This window comes from Mustela putorius, unplaced genomic scaffold (genome assembly GCF_011764305.1).
Source record: "Mustela putorius furo isolate JIRA1106 unplaced genomic scaffold, ASM1176430v1.1 tig00000430_pilon_pilon_pilon, whole genome shotgun sequence".
NCBI lineage: Eukaryota > Metazoa > Chordata > Mammalia > Carnivora > Mustelidae > Mustela > Mustela putorius.
In genome coordinates this window covers 4,084,809-4,105,846 of record NW_025421377.1, presented here as the reverse complement: position 1 = coordinate 4,105,846, position 21,038 = coordinate 4,084,809, and the positions used below count along the sequence as shown (strand labels likewise).

Sequence of the window (21,038 nt, the reverse complement as noted above, 5' to 3'; positions counted from 1 at the left end):
TCTAGGTGCCCCTAGGTAGCACAGTTGGTTGGTTATCTAACTAACTCCTGTGTTCAGCTCAGGTTGTGATCTCAGGATGGTGAGGTAGAGCCCAGCATTGGGCTCTGAGTTGAGCGAGGAGTCTGCTAAAATTTCTCTCCCTATCCCTCTGCCCCTTGCTTGTTCGCTCTCGTTAAATGAATAAATCTTTAAAAAGAAAAAAACAATCTATGTTCCTATTGCTAAAGATCTTTCCCACATTTAACCTTAGCACTTTGTCTTGAAAGTATCTTATGCTTCCAAATACATCACAGTATTTTAATCAGAGTTAAAAGGACACTAAGAAGTAACCGATTTCAACTAATTTTTACCTCTTTGTAACATCCTTTGTCACAGGACTATTCAACAGTCCTCACTGCTGAATATCACTTACTTTTTTTTTTTTAAGATTTTATTTTTTTAATGTAATCTACTCCAATGTGGGGCTTAAAATCACAACCCCAAAGTCAAGAGTTGTATGCTCTACTAACTGAGCCTGCCAAGTGCCCTAAAATTTATTTAAACTTTTTAAAGACAGTCTATACCAGGAGCATCTGGGTGGCTCAGTGGATTGAGTGTCTGCCTTCAGCTCAGGTCATGATCCCAGGACCCTGGGATCAGGACCCACATCAGGCTCTCTCCTCAGTGGGTAGCCTGCTTCTCTTCCCTCTGCCCCCCCACCCCCGCATTGTGCTCATGCTCTCTCTCAAATAAATGAAATCCTTCTAAAAAAAAAAGTTAAAAAAAAAATAGTCCATACCATCTAGAAACAGCTGTACTAGAAAATTCTATCTTATATTAAATAAAAAATTGCCTGCCTCTAATTTATACCTATTATTCTAGTAATGATCTTCAGTTATACAGAGTAAGTTGAATAATCCTTATTATACTCCTTCAAATATTTAAAAAATATTCTTTTCTGAAAGCTAAATATCCATAGATTAAATAAACCAAGACCAAATGTTTTTCATTAGACAGGATTTTCACACTTAGCATGAATCTCAATCCACTATCTTAGCTATGTGACTTTGAGATTAATTTCATTACCTGAAAAAAAGGGATAACATGACACGTTACAACACAGATGAACTCTGAAGACACAATACTTAATGAAATAAGCCAGAGAGAGAAGGTCAACTACTTGGTAATTTCACTTACATGAGGTACACAGAGTAGTCAAATTTATTGACACAGAAAGTAGAATGGTAGTTGCCAAGGGCTTGGGGCAAGAGGACAGGGGAATTGGGGAGTTACTGCTGAGTTTCGATGGGGAAGGATAAAAACTTCTAGAGGCAGATGGTGGTGATGCTTGCATAATAATCAGTGTAAATGCCATTGAATTATACACTTAAAATGGTTAAAATGGTAATTTTTTGTTTTGTATATGTTACTACAGTAAATAATGGAGATAATAATAACTTAAAATTGTGCAGATTAAATGGTCTGCCATGAATAAAATGCCTTACACAGTACTTTGTATAAGGAACATAATTAAACAAAAGGGATTGTAATATATTTTACCAATCATGTGGCCCTTCTTGGCCAAATTCTATTTTTTAAGAAAGCAAGAACCTGCATGATCACATCTCTCAGCATCCCCAACATTGTGCTGTTCACACATAGGAGTTCTAAGTATTCTATTAATAAAAAAAATTTAAGTCACATTAGAATCACTGGAAAACTAAGGAAATAAAATGCTCATCTAGATGTGTGACTTCTTAATTCATTTAAAACACAACACACACATGAACCATGTTACTTTAAAGTAACATCTCCTTGGCAGAGAAGAGTCTAGAAAACAAACTTCAAGAAGTTAATCAGCAAATAACTGCCAAATTATTCAGATAAGTAGTGATAAGTATACAAGTCAAAATGCTTTATTTATCTAGACTTAGCAAATAAAATTACAGGTGAGTTCTAGCAATGGTCTCCCATGAGAAGCATACATAAAGCAAAGAGGCCATGTAATATAGATCATTCTTAGATATGAAGGACCATGAGTGAAAAACACAGCAAGTAAAAACCACATACTATCTATCTCTAAGTTAGGGAAGTTTATCAATAAAATTTATTGTTAAGAAGTCAGTCTGAGTTTAATACGGCTTCATAAACTCAAGGGAAAATTGATTTAAAGTAAAATGGGGGCAACTGGGTGGCTCAGTTGGTTAAGAGGCTGCCTTTGGCTCGGTCATGATTCCAGGGTCCTGGGATCGAGCCCTGCATTGGGCTCCCTGCTCAGCAGAGAGCCTGCTTCTCTCTCTCCCTCTCTCCCTGCCGCTCTGCTTACTTGTGCTCTCTCTCTAGCTCTCTGTCAAATAAACAAATAAAATATATTTTTAAAAATGGATGTAACAGGATATGAAAGACTTACCTGATTTCTAATATCAAATTTTTGAGGGGGGGGTGTGGAGGGGCAGACGGAGAGAAACAATTTTAAGCAGGCTCCCCAGTCCGTGTAGAACCCCACACAAGGCTTGATCTCACAACCCTGAGAACATGACCTGAGCCAAAATCAAGAGTCAAACGCTTAACTGACTGAGCGATCCACGGGCCCCTCAAACCTTTTTAAGATGATGTAACCATTTGTCCTCACCAGTCTGAATATTAAACAGCTTAAAAACAAGAGAAATGACCATCCAATCTCAAAGTCCATTTCTAATTTCATTTTCTATGATTTTATGTTCTTTCTGCCGAAGTTCCTAGGAGCCCTGCAAAGAGCTTTCCTAACATCTCTATTTTCAATCTGTTGTCTCCACTACAGACACAGGGATCTATGTCAACAAGAAAAAGGGGAAAAATGACAAACTTCTAGATACTAACAACTAATGTTAACTAACAAATACTGATTAGGTAATGCAATCACTATGCAATATTAAACTCTCATCTAAAAAAGTGCGGCACAGTAGATGAATAAACAATCTAAAACTCATTTAGAAAGTATTTCATACACACTCCCCTTTTGCCCACATGTAAATTCCTTTTCAATTAGCCACAGTTCACAGTAAGGATGGAGAAAACAATCTTAAGAGACTTGAAGAGATGGACAAGTCAGTTCCTAACTCTCCTCCTCAATGATAAATTTTTTAAATAGCAAAGATTTTTCTGTGTTATATGTACTTGTTCATTCTTTTATATGAAGCCCTTAAAAATTTCAAATAAAAACCATTTGTAAAATCTCCTTTCTTTGAAACCCAAGACTGCTTCTTTCCTCAGTAAGGTACAAGGTTCTAAGTAAATTTAATGAAGAAAATGTGGATTTATGGAACATTAGATTGAAATTACTGTTTTACAAAATGTGGGAGAGTACAAGGACATGGAATCAAAGCACAAAAACTCTAAAACCCAAATTGACTAGAAATGTTAAGTAACTATACATGTAAAAAGAGGGATGATATTATGGAAGTTGATTACAGGTCAACAAGCCAAGGGATATCAATACTACTTAATACAAATTTCAATTCTAGTACAAAGAAAAGATGTAACAGTGATACGGAACCTCCTCAGGTATTTACATAACTGCTGAAAATTTGACCCTGCACAAAGCAGAAAACCTAAGAAATTTGTGATTTGTCTCAACAATTTAATTTCTCAAAATCTTTAAAAAAAAAAAAAGAATAAAATCACATTGAAGGATGTCCACTTTCACCACTTGTACCCAACGTTATAGTGGATGTTCTAGCCAGGGCAATTAAGCAAGAAGATAATAAAAGAGGCACTCAGACTGGAAACGTAATAATTACCTTTATTAGCAGATGACATGATCTTACATATTTAAAAATCTGAAGAAATACACACACAGAAACAACTAAAGCAGCTAATAAGTGACTTCAGCAAGGCTGCAGAATATAATGACATCAATAAACAAAAATCAACTATATTTCTACATGGTAGCAATGAACAACCAAAAAATGAAATTAAGAAAAATAATTCCGGGCACCTGGGTGGCTCCACTGGTTAAGCGACTGCCTTCAGCTCAGGTCATGATCCTGGAGTCCCAGGATTGAATCCCACATCAGGCTCCCTGCTTGGCAGGGAGTCTGTGTCTCCCTCTGACCTGTCCCCTCTCATGCTCTCTTTCTTTCTCTCTCATTCTCTCTCTCTTTCTCAAGTAAATAATCTTCTTTTTAAAAAAGGTAAAAGAAAAGAAAAAACAATTTCATTTACAATGACATCAAGAAAAATAATTAGGAATAAAATAATAAGATAAATGTAAAACTTATAACCTAAAAATTAATAAACATAGTTGAAAGAAACTAAAGCCTTAAGTGAATGGAAAGACATCCAATGTCCACAGATTCAAAGAATCCTTACTGTTAAGCTCTCAATATAGCCTGATGTAAAATTTTCCTGACTCAATACAATCTGTCAAAATTCCAGCTGCTTTTGCTGCAATTTACCAGTTGATCCTGAAGTTCATACAGAAATACAAGAGACCCTGAATACCCAAAACAATCTCAAGAAGGAACAAAACTGGAAGATTCACACTTTCCAACTTCAAAACTTACTAAAAACTTATAGCTATGACTGTTTACTACTGGCATAAGGGCAGTCAAAGATTAGTAAAATAGAACTGAAAGTTCAGGAATAAATCCATACATTCATGGACAACTGGTTTCAACAAGAGTACCAAGACAATTTAACGGGGAAAATCTTCGAAAGGTACAGTTACAAGATCTATTCATGCAGAAAGAATGAAGTTGGACCCCTACCTCACACTATACAAAAACTCAAAATGGATCAAAGCAAATGTTGGCAAGGACATGGAAAAACTAGAATCCTTTTCTAATGCTTGTTGGAATGTAAAATGGTGCAGCTGCTAAGGAAAACAATATGGTGGCTCCTCAAAAAGTTAAACACAGAATTACCATTTGATCCAGCAATTCCACTTCTGGGTATACACCCAAAAGAAGAGAAAGCACTTGAGGAGAAAGGACTTGAGGAGGTATTTGTACACTCATGTACACAGCAACATTATTCATAACAGCCAAGAGGTAGAGATAATCCAAATGTCCACAGACAGGTGAATGGATAAAGAAAATGTGAGATATATATTATATATATATACATATATATTATATATATATACATATATATTATATATATATACATATATATATGAAATTCAGTCCTAAAAAAGGAAACCGCATCATATGCTACATCAATGAAACTTGAGGACGTTATGTTAAGTGAAATAAACTAGTAACAGAAAGACAAATACTACATGATTCCACTTATGAAACATCTAATCTCATAGAAACAAAGTAAAACGGTGGCTGCCAGGAGCTGGGAGAAAGGGAGGCCAGGAGTTGCCGTTCTGTGGGTGTAGAGTTTCAGTCATGCAGGATGGAAGAATTCTGGGGTTCTGGGGATCTGTTGCACAACAATGTAAATGTGACTGACAGTAATGAACTAGATGCTTGGAAATTATTTGAAGGCTGACTTTTCTGTTTTTTTTTGTTGTTGTTGTTGTTGTTTACCATAAAATACAGAATATACATGTACATTCCATATTTAAATGTGAAAATCATATGCACCACACAGCTCAGGTTTGGGATAAAAAGATTTAAGTGTTGCTTTCTTCTGCCAATTGAGGATTATAAGATTTAATAAAGCTTTAGAGGGGTATCTAGGTGGTTCAGTCGTAAAGCATCTCCCTTCAGCTCAGGTCATGATCCAGGGTCATGGGATCAAGTCGCACATAGGGCTCCCTGCTCAGCAGGAGCCTGCTTCTCCCTCTCCCACTCCTCCTGCTTGTGCTCCCTCTCTCGCTGTCAAATAAATAAAATCTTTAATAAATAAATAAATAAAGTTTTAGAGACAACCACCCCCCAACCCAAAAGAAGGAAATTCTGAGATATTCTACAACATGAGTGAATCTTGAAGACATTGTGTTAAGTAAAATAAAACAGTTACAAAAGCACAAATATTGAATGAGTCCACATATATGAGTTACTTAGAATAGTCACATTCACTGAGAAAGAATGGCTGTCAGGGGCTAGGGAGAGAAGGAGGGTTATTGTTTATCAGTATGGAATTCCAGTTTGGGAAAATGAAAAAGTTCTGAAGCTGGTTGGTGTTGATGGCTGCACAATAATATAAGATGTACTTTAATGCCATTGAACTATACATTTAAAAATGGCTTAATGTGGCAAATTTGATACTATGTATATTTTACCACAATTTAAAAAATGCATCAAAGGGGTGCCTGGGTGGCTCAGTTGGTTAAGCATCTGCCTTTGGCTTGAGTTATGATCCCAAGGTCCTGGGACTGAGCCTGGCAATGGGCTCCCCACTGGACAGAAAGCCTGCTTCTCCCTCTCCCTCTGCCTCTACCTGCCATTCCCTCTGCTTGTGCACACTCACTGTCAAACAAAAATAAATAAATAAAATAAAAAATTAAAAAATTAAATGAAATAAAAGTGGCTCAAAGACCTAAATATAAGAGCTAAAATTATAAACCTCTTAGAAGATAGGAATAAATCTTGTGATCTTGGATCAGGCACAGGTTTCTTAGACAGGACATCAAAAGCACAAGCAACAAAAGAATAAATACAACTTCATAATATTAAAAACTCTGTGCTTCAAAGGACTCCAGCAAGAAAAGTGAAAAAACAGGGACACCTGGGAAGCTCAATCGGTTAAGTGTCTGCCTTTGGCTCAGGTCATGAACCCAGGGGCCTGGGATCTACTTCTGGGTCAGACTCCTTCCTCATCAGGGAGCTGAGCTCTGCCTACCACTCCCCCTGCTGTGCACGCACGCGCTCGCTCGTGCGTGCTCTCTCTCTGACAAATAAAATCTTTTTTAAAAAGGGGGAAAAGTGGAAAAAAAAAAACTGAATGAGAGAAAATATTCACAAATCATGCATTTCATAAGGGATTTGTATCCAGCATTTATAAAGAACTCTTACAACTTATTATAAAGACAAGTAACACATGGAAAATTGGTAAAATGGTTTGAGTAGATATTTCTACAATAGACAGACAAATGGCCAATAAAATAGCTGAAAAGATGCTCAACACCATTAGTCATCAGGGAAATGCAAATCAGAACCACAATGAGATACAAATAGAATGGCTATATAACAAAAAAGAAGACTATAAGAAATGCTGGAGAGAATGTGGCAAAACTGGAACCCCTGTGTATTGCTGATGGGAAACGGAAAACAGTCTGAAAGTTTCTCAAAAAGTTAAACATGGAGTTAACATATGACCTAGGAATTCCACTCCAAGGTACTCAAAAGATGAAAACATGTCCATATAAAAACTTGTAAATAAATGGTCACAACAGCATTTTTCATAAAAACCAAAAGGTGGAATGAACCCAAATTCTCATCAACCAATGAATGGATAAACAAAATATGATAATATTATTTAGACATAAAAAGGAATGAAAAGGGGCACCTGGGACGCTCAGTTAGTTAAGTGTCTGCCTTTGGCTCAGGTCATGATCTTTGGGTCCTGGGATTGAGTCCTGGTCATCAGGAGTCTGCTTCTCCCTCTCCCTCTGTCCCTCCCCCACATTGTGCTATCTCAAATAATCTTTAAAAACCAAAAAACAAATGAAAAAAGGAAATCTTCTGACACATGCTACAACATGAACCTTGAAAACATGCTAATTGAAAGAACCCAGACACACAATGCCACATATTACATAATTTCATTTATATAAAGTGACCAGAATAGGCAGTTCCATACACACAGAAAGTATATAAGTGGAGCTGGGGTGAGGGGGAAATGGGAAGTGACTGATAATGGGTCTGGTATTTTTTGTTTTGTTTTGTTTTAGCAGGGGGGCAGGGAGGCTACTAATCAAAATGTTCTGGAATCAGTGGTGACAGCTGCACCAGTGTGTAAATATACTAAAAAAAGCCACTAAATTACACACTCATAAGGGCAAGTTTTATTGCATGTCAATTACAATCAACAAATATTTATGAATAAAAAAGTATACTGAGGAACATTAGTATCAAAAGAGGGACAGGCCATATTATGGGAGCAAAATATGCAGTAAGACTAAATGACAAAGAGTGGGCAGAAATATTCTTTAGCTTCTGTATTTCTGTCAATACTTTGTTCAAATGGACAGCCCACATAAACATTCTTCAAAGGAAACTGAATTTCAAATAGGGCAAGATGATAGTTAAGTCAGAACGTAAGACAGAATAAAGCTTGAAATATGTTTAGGCCTACCGCCTCAAATAAGTAAAAGATTCAAAATTTTGTCACTGAATTATTGTCGACTCGAAATACGTCAACCTATAATACCATGTCAGGTTGAAGACACACTTTGCCAAAGAAGACATCCAGAAGGCTAACAGATAGGTGAAAAGAAGCTCAACATCACTCATCATCAGGAAAATACAAATCAAAACCACAAGCAGATACCACCTCATACCTGTCAGAACGGCTAGAATTAACGACATAGGAAACAGCAGATGTTGAGTATGTGGAGAAAGGAGAACCCTCTTACACTGTTGGTGGGGATGCAAACTGGTGCTGCCACTCTGGCAAACAATGCGGAGGTTCCTCAAAAAGTTAAAAATAGAACTACTGTACCACCAGCAACTGCATTACCAGGTATTTTCCCAAAGGATACAAAAATACAGATTTGGGGTAAATGCACCTTGATGTTTATTTAGCAGCAATGTCCACAATAGCTAATTTTGCATGTGTATATATACAATAGCTTATATTGCATATGTGTATATACACACACACACAATGGAATATTACTCAGCCATCAAAAAATGAAATCTTGCCATTTGCAATGATGTGGATGGAGCTAGAGTGTATTATGCTAAGTGAAATAAGTCAGAGAAAGACAAATACCATATAATTTCACTCATGGAATTTAAGAAACAAGACAGATGGATATAATGGGGAGAGGAAAACAAACCATGTAAGTCTCTTAACAGAAAACAGTTGGTGGAGGGAGGAAGGTGAGGGATAGACTAGATGGGTGATGGGTGTTAAGGAGGCCACTTGTTATGATAAGCAGTGGGTATTTTATGTAAGTGATGCATCACTGAATTCTATTACTGAAACCAATATTGCACTGAATATTAACTAAAATTTAAATAAAAATTTAAAAATATAATAAGATAAAATAATACATCAGGGTCAAAAGTGTAGGTAAGAGGAAATATGATAATTTCTAAAGAGAAAAATAAGTAGGTCTAGAATTTCCAGACCAAACTTATTCCTTGCAAAATTCAAAACTGAATTAAACAAAATGTCTGTGAAGTTAAAAAAGGAAAAAGACAGGATTCACCATGAGAAAGTCAAACCAAATAAAATGCAGTTTCAATTTTGACAGTTACTTCATCGCAGGTAAGACCCTGTAAGCAGAGTGTAACTTAATTATAGCAAGCAATTTGGCAAAATCTTTCATAATATCCACGCTCTGTTGTTTAATCGTCTGCCTTCGGCTCAGGTCGTGATCCCAGGATTCTGAGATAGAGTCCCACATGGGTTTCTTGCTCAGTGGGGAGCCTGCTTCTCCCTCTGCCTGCTGTTCCTCTTGTCTCTGTGCACGTACATACTCACGCTCTGACAAATAAATCTTTATAAAAAATGGCATATGGACTTGATAATAAGTGGAACTAAGTTACTGAACAACCACAATGTGTGTTGATTAATAGATTGATGTTAATCTGGAGGGATTCTAATGGAGCTGCACATTTCAGAGCCCTCTGTCATTTTAACATTTTTATCAACAACCGGAATGAAGACCCAGCAGGTATGCCTACCAAATATGAAAATGACAAAAATATTAAATGCCTAAGTCAAGCCTATGAAATTAAATATAAAACCTAATTTAAATATAAATACATACACACACACACAAAAGCCTAAAGAATTCATTACACAAAAACAGGGTCAGGGAGACTTAGTTTAACTTATCTATAAAAGATACTGAGTGTAACTGACACTACTGGATCATATTAAACATAAGCAACAGAAACCAAAACTGTTAATGAAATATTTGGTTTCAAAATAACAGCATTTAGCTCAAGCAAGGTGTATCCACCACACCTGTCTAGTCAAACCAGCACATGGCTGGCTCAGCCATACCGTTCTATTCATTCCGTATAGAACTCTTGATTCATTCATTCATTCATTCATTCATTCATTCATTCCGTATAGAACTCTTGATCTAGGGGTTCTGAATTCAAGCCCCAGGATAGGTGTAGGGATTAAAATCTTACAAAAAAAAAAATGCTGAGTACAGTTCTGAGTACCATGTTTAATGACAATGAGCAACTAGAATTCACTGCAAAAAGTGATCATGGTTAAAGGATCAGAAAATTATATAATCTAGGAATGACGAAATTAACTGGCACTGTTTTAGTCTGCAGAAGAGAACAGAATGCTGTGTGTCTGTGTGTGTGTATGCGCGTGTGTGCAGTGGATAGAAGACGTCAACAGGATCACACAGCAGTCTTGAAATATCTTAAGAGGCCATTCATATGGAAAAGGGATTATACCTGGAAAAAGCAAAATACAGGGAGAACAGTATGGGCTTTGACGTCGCAAGTCCTGGATTCAAATCCTAAAGCCATCATTTATCGTGTGTTATTTGAAGCTTAGAAAGATTATGTGTCCTTACCTAAAAAAGAATACTTAATTCACAAGTAGATGAAAATTAAATGTAAATGTTTATAAGCTACCAGGGACAGCCTAATACACTGTGATGTACAATGATGTTAATTGCTTTCTCTGACTCTTCCGAATTGTTCTAGAACAGTGCTTTCCAAACTGATACACAACCCATTAATGGGTCACAAAATCGGCTTAGTGGGTTGTAACCAGCCTTTTTTTCTAAAGAAACAGAACAGAAAATATTAGAGCTTACCACATATACTACAAGCAACTACAGTTTTGTGATACATTTAATTCAATTATTCATATACATGCATAATAGGCTATGATGTAAACTGTATTTGTTTATCATGAAGGTGAGTCCAAAAAAAGCCACAAAAAGGCTATGAAAGCCATTGCTCTGAAGCACTGTTAGTTCTAAGTGTGTTCCATAAGAATTAGTTCCTTGGGAGCTAAAAAAGAGTTTACCACTTAGATATTTACTATATTCACTCAGACATTTACAATTAGCATATCAAACAAGTCCAGGATTAAATTAAATGTTTATTTTTGTTAAACCTTATTTTTCCCCACATACATGTAACCTCAGGCCCACCGTTCTTTTTTCACACAGTATCTATTAACATCTTCAGAACTAGCATTTTATACTACACACTTGGGGAAAAACATTACTCTAGATGAAAAAGAAGGTACAACGGGTGTAAGTCACAGAAAGTAGATTTTTAGTGCGCTAAGAAAAAAATCTTGATTCTTTGAAATCCCCTCTAACACCCACCCATTCCCATTTGTACTCCAAAAACATACTCTAAAGCACTTTAAATGATTTATAAAACTTTCAATTCACACAATTCTTTTCAGAAAAAGGATCGGATCAAGATACATAGCCAGGATCAAAGCAATAAGCAGGGGGCGCCTGGGTGGCTCAGTGGGTTAAGCCTCTGCCTTCAGCTCAGGTCATGATCCCAGGGGCCTGGGATCGAGTCCCGCATTGGGCTCTCTGCTCAGCAGGGAGCCTGCTTCTCCTCATCTCTCTCTCTGTCTGTCTCTCTGCCTATTTGTGATCTCTCTCTCTGTCAAATAAATAAATAAAATCTTAAAAAAAAAAAAAAAGCAATAAGCAGGAACCACCCAGTGAAAAGAAAACTCTGGCATAGGATTCAAGAGTTGCTTTACCTGAATGAACTCTGCTCAAATGCCAAAGCAGCAAAATAGGTATTCAGCTTCCCCAAGTGGAGTCAATGTGTTCTAATAATACATAATCTAAAATGGGCTCATGAGTGCAGCTAATCCTCATTATTAAGAGCATCATTATCATCATCACTTGGAAGAGGCACGTGATGATACTGAAATGATTCTGGCTTCTTATAAAGTGTACACACACCCAGGATTCTTTTGGGAAGACGTGATCTCACACTAATATGAAAAACTGTCACTACCACAGGCAGTTCTAATAATATTTCGTATTACTTGGAAATAAAATAACAGCTTGATATCATACATTCGAGTACCTCTGTAATTCAAACCTTCCTAATTGGCAGTTACAAACATCTGACTCTGCTCTAGCAGTTGTCAGAGCATAAAAGGCCTCCCCACTCTTTCCCCACCTCCAGGCTCTAAAGTCGCCTCTCCTAAAAGTTTGCCTCAGCTACTTTGAACCATTTTCTCTCCAAATTCTGAGAGCTCTCAGTACTTTTGTTCCCTCACTTTTTTTTTTTTTTTTTGCAATTCACTGTGTATCTCCTAGCATATTTAATTGCAAAGAACTTGGCTCCCAAGACTGTAACTGCCTTAATGAACAGGGATCAAAATGTTATGAATCTTTAGACTTTCCCACAAGATCTCGTAAGAGCTTACTGAAAATTTCATGATTTAAGTAACTAGGCTGAAGAGTAATTGCAGTTTGTTTTGGAGAGTTTACTATGTGCCAGACCCAGTGCTAAAAGCATACGTGCATTATCTCACGTAATCTTCATAACTCCACAGAGATAAGAACTATTATTTTCCCCATCAAACAGGGGAAGAAAGTGAAGCTCAGAGTAACTTGCCCAAGGTCATACAGATAGTGTGGCAGAGCCAGGGCCTGAAAGCTCTTAACTATCTCAGTAACTGTAAAGTTGCACCTCTGAAATATTAGAGTCCATGAAGAATTTCCACTTCACTGGCTTAAAAGTTTCAATTTCAACAAAGAGTTGACACATGTTTAGCTACCAATCAAAACTTTAAAAAGGATAAATTAAGACAGTTTCTCCTAGACATCTTTATGGGGTTGCAATAAAATGAGGGAGAATGCCTCCCATGACCTTTCTATTTATGTAAGTGATATTACGGTATAGGTCAAAGCTCTATCAAGAAGTATAGCTTATGACAATACAGCTTTGATATGTATTTTTAAGTAGGGCTCCTTTTCTCTGCCCCTAGGGTGACACGGAAATTAAGGGTGGATGGGGTAACTGTCACTTCACAGCTCCATAAAATGACAGACCCGATTCTTGTTTAAAAAATAAGAGCCAGGCTCTTGTTCCACCCTGACTTTTCACACAAAGCAGTACCATCCTCTGTCCTCTTCACACAAAGCAAGCTTTACCCCACTACCCAAAGGGGAGTGCTGATTCACACAGTCTCCCCACCGCGGCCAGAATGTACCCATCGCCCCCTGGTCCAAACCACGGACCACCGCACCAGACCACTCTGTTCTGCTCCCCGCACCCGGCGATCCCTCATCACGCAGACCCCTCCCCAACACCCAAAATGCACAGGGCACCTTCCTCCAGTATTTCACACAAAGCAAGATCCTTCCCTTACAAAGCACTTTCCCATCGCCGACTCCTCCCCCAGCGAGCAGCCCTTGCTTCCCAGGCTGTGCCAAACCACAGACCCCAACGGGGTCTAAAACCCAGAGGGTCCACAACAACCGAGAGGAAAACTAGCGACAAACCCCGTTCGTTGCTCTAGCACGCCTCGAACCCCCAACTCCAGTTGACCTTTCCGCAGCCAAAGCAAAAACAAACAAACAAACAAACCCCACCAGCGCCCGTCAAGAGAGCGGGTCTGGCTACACAAAGCGAGGTGTCTTCCCAGGGGTACCCTCGGAAGACGCTCTCCGCCCCCCGCCCGGTCCCCGCCCAGCCCCGGCTCGGCCCGGCCCGGCGGCCCGCGCTCACCAGCTCTCCTCCTCCTCCTCCCAGCCTGACAGGCGCTCCAGCTCCTCGGGCCGCAGCGGCTCCACCTCGTCCAGCAAGCCGCCCTCGCCCGCGGCCAGCAAGGAGGTGGCGTCCCGCAGCTCCTCGCTACTCGTCCGCCTCGGGCCCGACCCGACCCCGCTCCCGGACTTGGCGTTGAGGCCCAAGGGGAAGCCCCGCGGGGACGCCGCGCCGGACGAGGGAGTGGACGAGCCAGCCCGAACCGGACTGCCGGGCCCCAGGGAGCCGACGCCCTGCACGGCCCCCGAGCGGCTCCTCAGCTGTTCGTTCTGCTTCTCCAGCTTCTTCACCAGCTCCTGCAGCTTCCGCACCTCCTGGTCCGCGTTCACGTTGGAGTTAACGTCCTCCATCCCGGCCCCGCCGCCGGTGCCGCCTGCCACCCGCTCGGACTCACAGCGACAGGGAGAGGGCCAGGGGAAAGAGGCGTCGCCGCCGCTGCCGCCGCCGCTCACTCTAGCCGAGGCGCCGGCATACAGCAGGGCCAGGCCCCACCGCCAGGGTCCCCCCAGCTCGGGTTCCGAAGCGCCGCTGGCCCCAGCCGAGCCGCCTCATCTGCGCCGGCTCCAGGATTGGGGGAGGCGGCGCCAATATCCGGCCTCGGCCGCCATCTTCCCTCCGTCCCTCCGCCCCCCGCAGCCCGGCCCCGTCGGTGACCTCAGAGCGTCGTGGGTGGACGCGGCCGGCGGCGGGCGCTGAGAGGACCGAGCACTGAGCTCGCGGAGGGGCGGGGCCGCGGGCGAAGGCGATGGGCGGGCCCTCGGCCGGAAGGGGCGTGTCCGGAGCGCCGCGGAGGTGGGAGCCTACCCCGCCCGCTGGGAAGAGCAATTCCGGCTGCAGGCGGGGCGCCGCGGGGCAGATAGGCTCGCCGGGGCCGGAGAGGAGTTAGGGCTTGGCTGCGGGTGGGACTAAGATCGCAAACTATTGGTCTTGGAGAGTGGGGGCGTGTGATGTGTTCTCCACCTCCAAACACCAGCGTGTCGGATCAGCGCCCTATCCCGTCCCCTAGCCCGGCTGGTTCTCTGGTGGGCGCTTAGCCGGACCCCCTGGAGAGAGAGTTTATTTTGTCCGTTCAGCAAATATCTTTCGACGCCTGCTTGAAATAGGATATTGTCAGGGCTGGCAGGAGCCTAAGGGACTGTCAGTGACCTGTTTCCTCCTTTGGAAATGAGAAAACAGGATCCCAAATGGTTGAGAGGTCTAAGGTCAAAATAATAACCAGAAGTTGTTGAGTGCGTACTATGGGCCAGACGCTAGGCTAAGTATTTTTTTAAAGTAGGGTCCACACCCAGAGTGGAGCCCAAAGCCCAGGGGAACTCACCAGAGATCAAGACCTGAGCCCAGATGTAGCGTTGGCCGCTTAACGGATTGAGCCCCCCAGGAGCCGCTGTGCTAAACATTTTAAAAGCATCTCGTCATTAAAACAGTTTTTTCCGACTTAAAAGTTTACTGCACACTGGCTTGGAAGCGGGGGATAGAAAACCGCTCCTCAACTTTGTTAACTGATGTATAATCTGCTCTTTGGATCGTTTCCTTGGTAAAAACTTTTCCATGGTGTGTTTTGACTTTTTAAAAAGTGTATTAAGAGATCTTAATAAATAAACATCAAAAGAAAATAAACTTAATAAACAAAAACACTGATGAATCCTAAGGGATGTATGAATGTAAAAATCTTGAGTTCAGTTGCACCTGTTTATAATGTGTACCACCAACAGCAAAACAAACCAAAACCACTTAAATTTTTCTTTAAATCACACTATTTTTCAGATGTCAGCTGTGAACTGCTTGCCTTATGTTTACAGCTTTCCTCTAATTGCCTCCTCCACCCTTAGCTAATAATAATCCAGTCCTGTTACACCTGGGTGCGGACGAATATGCCTGAGCTTACTTCTACCTTTTAGCCTCTCTGTGCTGTATTTTCCTTATCTAGAATATTCTACCTGCCAAATCTGGTTCCTTTTCTTAAAACCCATGCTCACATATCTAGGAAAACTTTTCCTGACAATTCCACACAATTTAGCTGTTCCGTTTATTCTAGCATTACCTGATCAATAGTTTTAATTTTTTTTTTTGCTTCTTTTTTGTTTTTGCCTGTTTACTTGGTGAAAGGAACCATTTATTTATTTATTTATTTATTTATTTCATGTCTAGTGTGTGACACTAAAGATTTTATTTATTTGACAGAGTATTTTCTTTTCTTTTCTTTTTTAAGATTTTATTTATTTATTTGACAGAGAGAGACCAGCAGTGGACAGAGAGGCAGGCAGGGGGAGAGAGAGAGTGAAGCAGGCTCCTGGGAGCAGAGAGCCAGATATGGGGCTTGATCCCAGGACCCCGAGATCATGACCTGAGCTGAAGGCAGAGGCCTTAACCCACTGAGCCACCCAGGCGCCCCAAGCATTGAGAATTTTCAAAGTTTGCTGACTACTTATAAATAAGTGCTTCCTTAGGTATGTATACCTAATCAAAAGATGTCTTTGGTAACACAGTAATTGTGAATTAATATGTCTTATCTATATAGTGCACGTCTGAATATCACTCTATGATACATTTGAACTAGTTGCCAAAGGGTTCAATATCATGACTGCTTCAATGTAGCACTTTCCACTTGCATTTAACAGTTTGTGAAATAGTTTCCAACTAGCCAGGTTCTGTAATGAGAACATTTCAAATATATTCCTTGAAAAGACTAGTTCGTATGGCATTATGAAGTTAAACACTAAATTATGAATATTATCAATATTATCGATATGAATATGGCAATATGAAATTAAACGCAAGAAGAGGTTGCTGTGACAAGGAGCAATGAATGGAGAATCAGAAGACCCGGTGGCAGATTCTAGCTATTACACCAATGTGGTGTTTGACCTTGATCTCTGATCCTTAAGCAAGTCACATTGGCTGTATATTCAAAATACATCTGAATACTTCCTGGCACCTCCATGGGTACAGCTGTCATTCCAGTTCCCGTCTTTTCTTGTCTTGCTTACCATGGTACTCTCCTAATGGGCTGTTCTGCTTTGCTGCTTACAATCTGTGAGGCATAGACTAACCAGATGATCCTGTGTTTGTTCGCATCAGGTCACTCCCCTGCTAGGAACCTGAACTTGCTTCTCAACATACTTAAACTACCAAGTCCTATTCTTGGCTATAAGACTGGAGATTTGGCAGCTTGTGCAAGTGTCTCATGGACTACCGATCCCTCTTCCCTGCCATCACCCCACTCCAGCCATACTGGCCTTTTTGATGTTTTTACTCTAGGAACTCTGTACTTGCTAAACCTTCTATCTAGGATCCATTCTTCCTTCACATTGTCACATTACTGACTCTCCATTCAGGTGTCAGCTCCTGTCTCACCAACTAAGTTCACTATCCCCATTGTTATGACCCTCAGAGCAACGCTGTCATTCCCCCGGAGCTCTTAGCTTGTTTCATTTTTCCTCTGACACCTCGTCTATCTCTTCCTTTGTTTGTTGCCAATCTCTCCCCACTAGAATATGAACTATGGGAAAGCAGGGTTCACTGCAGTATTCCTGGTGCCCTTATATATTGCAGATGTTCAAGAAATGTTGAATAAATGATGCCTATAGGTTAGGCGGAGCCTCCTAACAGATAATTTCAGATAAATGTGTTTGTTATGTCTCAAATCATTAAAGTGGAAATTTCTAATAATGTTGAATGGTTAGTTTTTAAAAATTATGTGTTTCCCTTCCAAAGAGCAACATGTCACACTCTATATGTCACCCTCTAAACTAGGTCATTCCCCACTTCCTGAGTGCCAACAGCCCTTAAGAATTGCTGAGGAGAGAAAGTCTCAGGTTCTCACTTAAAAGTATGAGGACAAGAATATTTCCATTCTGTCCTAAATGTTGCCCGCATCCTTCTCTTTCAGGTTAGCTACAATACTGTCTTCTCTAATGACTTAGAAGTGTTAGAGCATGTTTTTAAAAAGTTACTGTAAAAGTGGCTCTTACAGAAATATGAGAAGGTAAGCTGGTAGCTGTCTGCGGTGTGCATCACAGGTGTCTCAACCAGATTTTTCAGGTGTTGTCTTTTACGATAGATAAGCTTGTTTTGTTCCTGGATGAAGGGGTTGCTTCGCTTCTCAGCAGGTGTGGCCCTTTCCATAACTTGCTCCTACTTGCGTATTAGCTCCTGCCAAAGCTCTTGCCCAAGTGGAAAATATTACAAACCACTGAAAGTATTTAGAAGGTAAAATTATTACTCAGTGGCTTAAAGGTATTCAGCGGTTCTAAAATCCTAAATCAAGATGTGTGTGTGTGTGTGTAACTGAGCACATGCCCAAAAGTTGTTTAGAAAACATAAGGCGGGGGGGGGGGGAAGGTATTAAAAAAAAGGGCACCTGGGTGGTTCAGTTTGTTGAGCATCTCCCTTCAGCTCACGTTATGATCCTGGGGTCCTAGGATCAAGACCCATATCAGGCTCCCTGCTCAGCGGGGAGTCTGCTTCTCCCTCTCCCTTTGCCCCTCACCCTGCTCATGCTCTCTCTCAAATCAATAAAATCTTTTTGTTTTAAGATTTTATTTATTTATTTGTCAGAGAGACACAGAGAGGAAACACAAGCAGGGGGACTGGGAGAAGGAGAAGTAGGCCTCCCGCAGAGCAGGGAGCCCAGTGTGGGGCTCGATCCCAGGACTTTGGGATCATGACCGGAGCCCAAGGCAGATGCTTAACAACTGAGCTACCCAGGAGCCCCTCAAATCAATAAAATCTTAAAAAAAAAGAGGGTGCCCGGGTGGCTCAGTTGCTTGAGTGACTGCCTTCGGCTCAGGTCCTGGAGTCCCGTAATCGAGTCCCACATTGGGCTCTCAGCTCCATGGGGAGTCTGCTTCTCCCTTTGACCTCCTCCCTTCTCATACTCTCTCTCTTTCTCTTTCAAATAAATGGATAAAACCTTTTTAAAAAAAAGATATTATAAACTGCAAGGTGCTTACAGAAGTATTTGCATTTGTTTACAACATGCTCAATTTTGTTGAAGAAATCTTTATTATCCGACACATCTATTTTCTCATCACACGCACCCACCGGGCTGGTCATTTCCCCTGTGTCCTTGCTCACCTGTTCTTCACCAGCATCCTTCTCCCAGGTGTACCTCCTCAGGTCTGTCAAGGGCTCTCTTCTTCACTGTCTTGCCACATGCAATTTTAAGAAGGAATCTCAGGAACTTCAAAGGCTGGGTTTGTATGAGATTCTGAATTGAAACCCTGCAGGCAAAAAGAAGAGGGACCCAAGTTTTGGACCTTAGAATTTTTCTAGTCAGCACTGATCAGATCTTACCATTACGGGATGCCTCAAAGGTGGCCATATGGCAGGCATCACTTCCTTCTGGAAGGTCTTCTGGCCAAAGGGTGGCCCCCTAGCACACTGTTGGGTCATGTTTTATATTGATATAGGGGTGAGGATGTTCCTGAGTAGGGCAGATGTGAACATATTCTTAAACTCTTAAGAGGATGCTATCTTAGCCCTGAAGGAAACAATACCCTATCTCGCACTTTTTTGTGTGTGGTAGCAAGTGAGGCGATAAGATTGCTAAATAACGTAATTTCCTGTTAAGTAGTGTATCAGCAGCAGTGAACAGTTGGAAAAGTGGGATTTGAACTACTTCTGAGTATCCATGATCTAAAAAACCTACCATTTAAGGAAAGGAGAAAATTTATTAAGAATCATCCAAATCCCCAAGTTGACAATACAAGTCCCAGTAATCTGATCTGAGATCTAAAATATATATTCTGAGCATTGACTTGGAGATGGCATAGAGATAGTAGACTATGAATAGAGGTTTGCATTAGACTAAAGTAAATGAGCTGTGACTGAGATATTTATATGCTCTTCTATCTCAGAAGTTGTGCACAATTCCATTCCTGAGTCTTTGATATACTCCTGGACTATTACAGACTGAAAGACATCATCAACTATTCAATTTGTCCAAGCATGTCTGGAAAGGTTACTTTCTTATTTATCATCATCTTTTTTTTTTTTTTTAAGATTTTACTTATTTATTTGACAGACAGAGATCACAAGTAGACAGAGAGACAGACAGGGAAGCAAGCTCCTTGCTGAGCAGAGAGCCCGATGCGGGGCTTGATCCCAGGACCCCGAGATCACGACCTGAGCCGAAGGCAGAGGCTCAACCCACTGAGCCACCCAGGCGCCCCTATCATCATCCTTATGTAAACAAAGTTATATGTACCCTAGAATATTCTGTAAATATCCAGGTGTTTCTGAATTGGCCCAATAATAGTAGCTAGCAATTACTGACCACTTTTAAGATATGTAATAATTCATTTGAAGCTCACAATGGTCCTTTGAGGTCCCTGCTAATAACACTGCCATCTCCATTTTATGAATGAGGAAACTGAGACAGAGAGGTAAGATACTTTCATAGGGTCCATGGTCAGGAGGTAGTAGAGCTGAATTTGAACTCAGGTGGTCTGACTTCAGAATCTGCACTCAAAATCCCTAAGAGTCCATGGCCAAATGAGTTCTCCATGTTTCCCTTATAGTCTTATGGATGTCTCAGTCACCTACCACCTGGGATGAAGACTGGGGGCAAGGGGTGTTGCCTTTATGATACCAAATGACTCAATCTTCTTGCTTAAGAGCAGGTTTGCCAGTTTTGAAGTCTCAGCATAACACATTCAAACAATCTGTTCCTTAGAGAGGGAGGCAATTTCTCTACGTCTTGCTCAAAAGACTTCCTAGTAGGCCATTGAGTGGTGGATACAGGAGTCCTCGAGAACCCCGTGTCAGCAGTTTTCTAAGATGAAGCTTCAACATCTGAGCTTCTCATTGGAAAAGCTAGTAGATTAGTCCATCATGGAAGGGTTTTATGGGGAAGAAGTTAGTAGGGAGAATCTCTTACCCAAGGTAATCATATACCTAAATCAACAAAGCATAAAGATTTGAGGGAATTTACTGGCAAGAGTCCTAGGCCTATAAATGAGAGAAGGAAAATTTCAACCACCCTGAAATAAGAAAGACTAGAAGCAGTTATCAAAAGATCACATATAGACCAGGGAAACAGCAGAGCAAGGGGCAGTGGTCTCAACAGTAGATGAGAAGGTGACCCGTGGCAAATGCTAAAACTAAGTGGTTGTAGGCAGTTGCCTTTCTATGGCCTTTGTAGCAAGATATGTGGGAGAAACAGTTGCATTTAAAGGGACAGCACTGCTGTTGCCTGGTAGGATTGTGAGCTTCTAG

At 40.8% G+C, this 21,038-nt stretch overlaps 1 protein-coding gene across 3 annotated transcripts in view; it reads right to left on the bottom strand.

The window, feature by feature from the left end:
* The window catches only part of SLAIN2 (SLAIN motif family member 2), a 93,036-nt gene extending 74,108 nt beyond the window's left edge, over nucleotides 1-18,928 (bottom strand). For 2 of the 3 annotated variants that reach the window (XM_045079720.1, XM_004764931.3), the window contains exon 1: nucleotides 13,782-14,507. In XM_045079720.1, the coding sequence (XP_044935655.1) occupies nucleotides 13,782-14,170 (389 nt within the window). In that variant the 5' untranslated portion in view covers nucleotides 14,171-14,507. Of the gene's footprint in view, nucleotides 1-13,781; nucleotides 14,508-18,896 lie in introns of those variants that run through there. The other variant, XM_045079721.1, reaches the window with a different exon arrangement.
* Nucleotides 18,929-21,038: the final 2,110 nt, after the last annotated feature.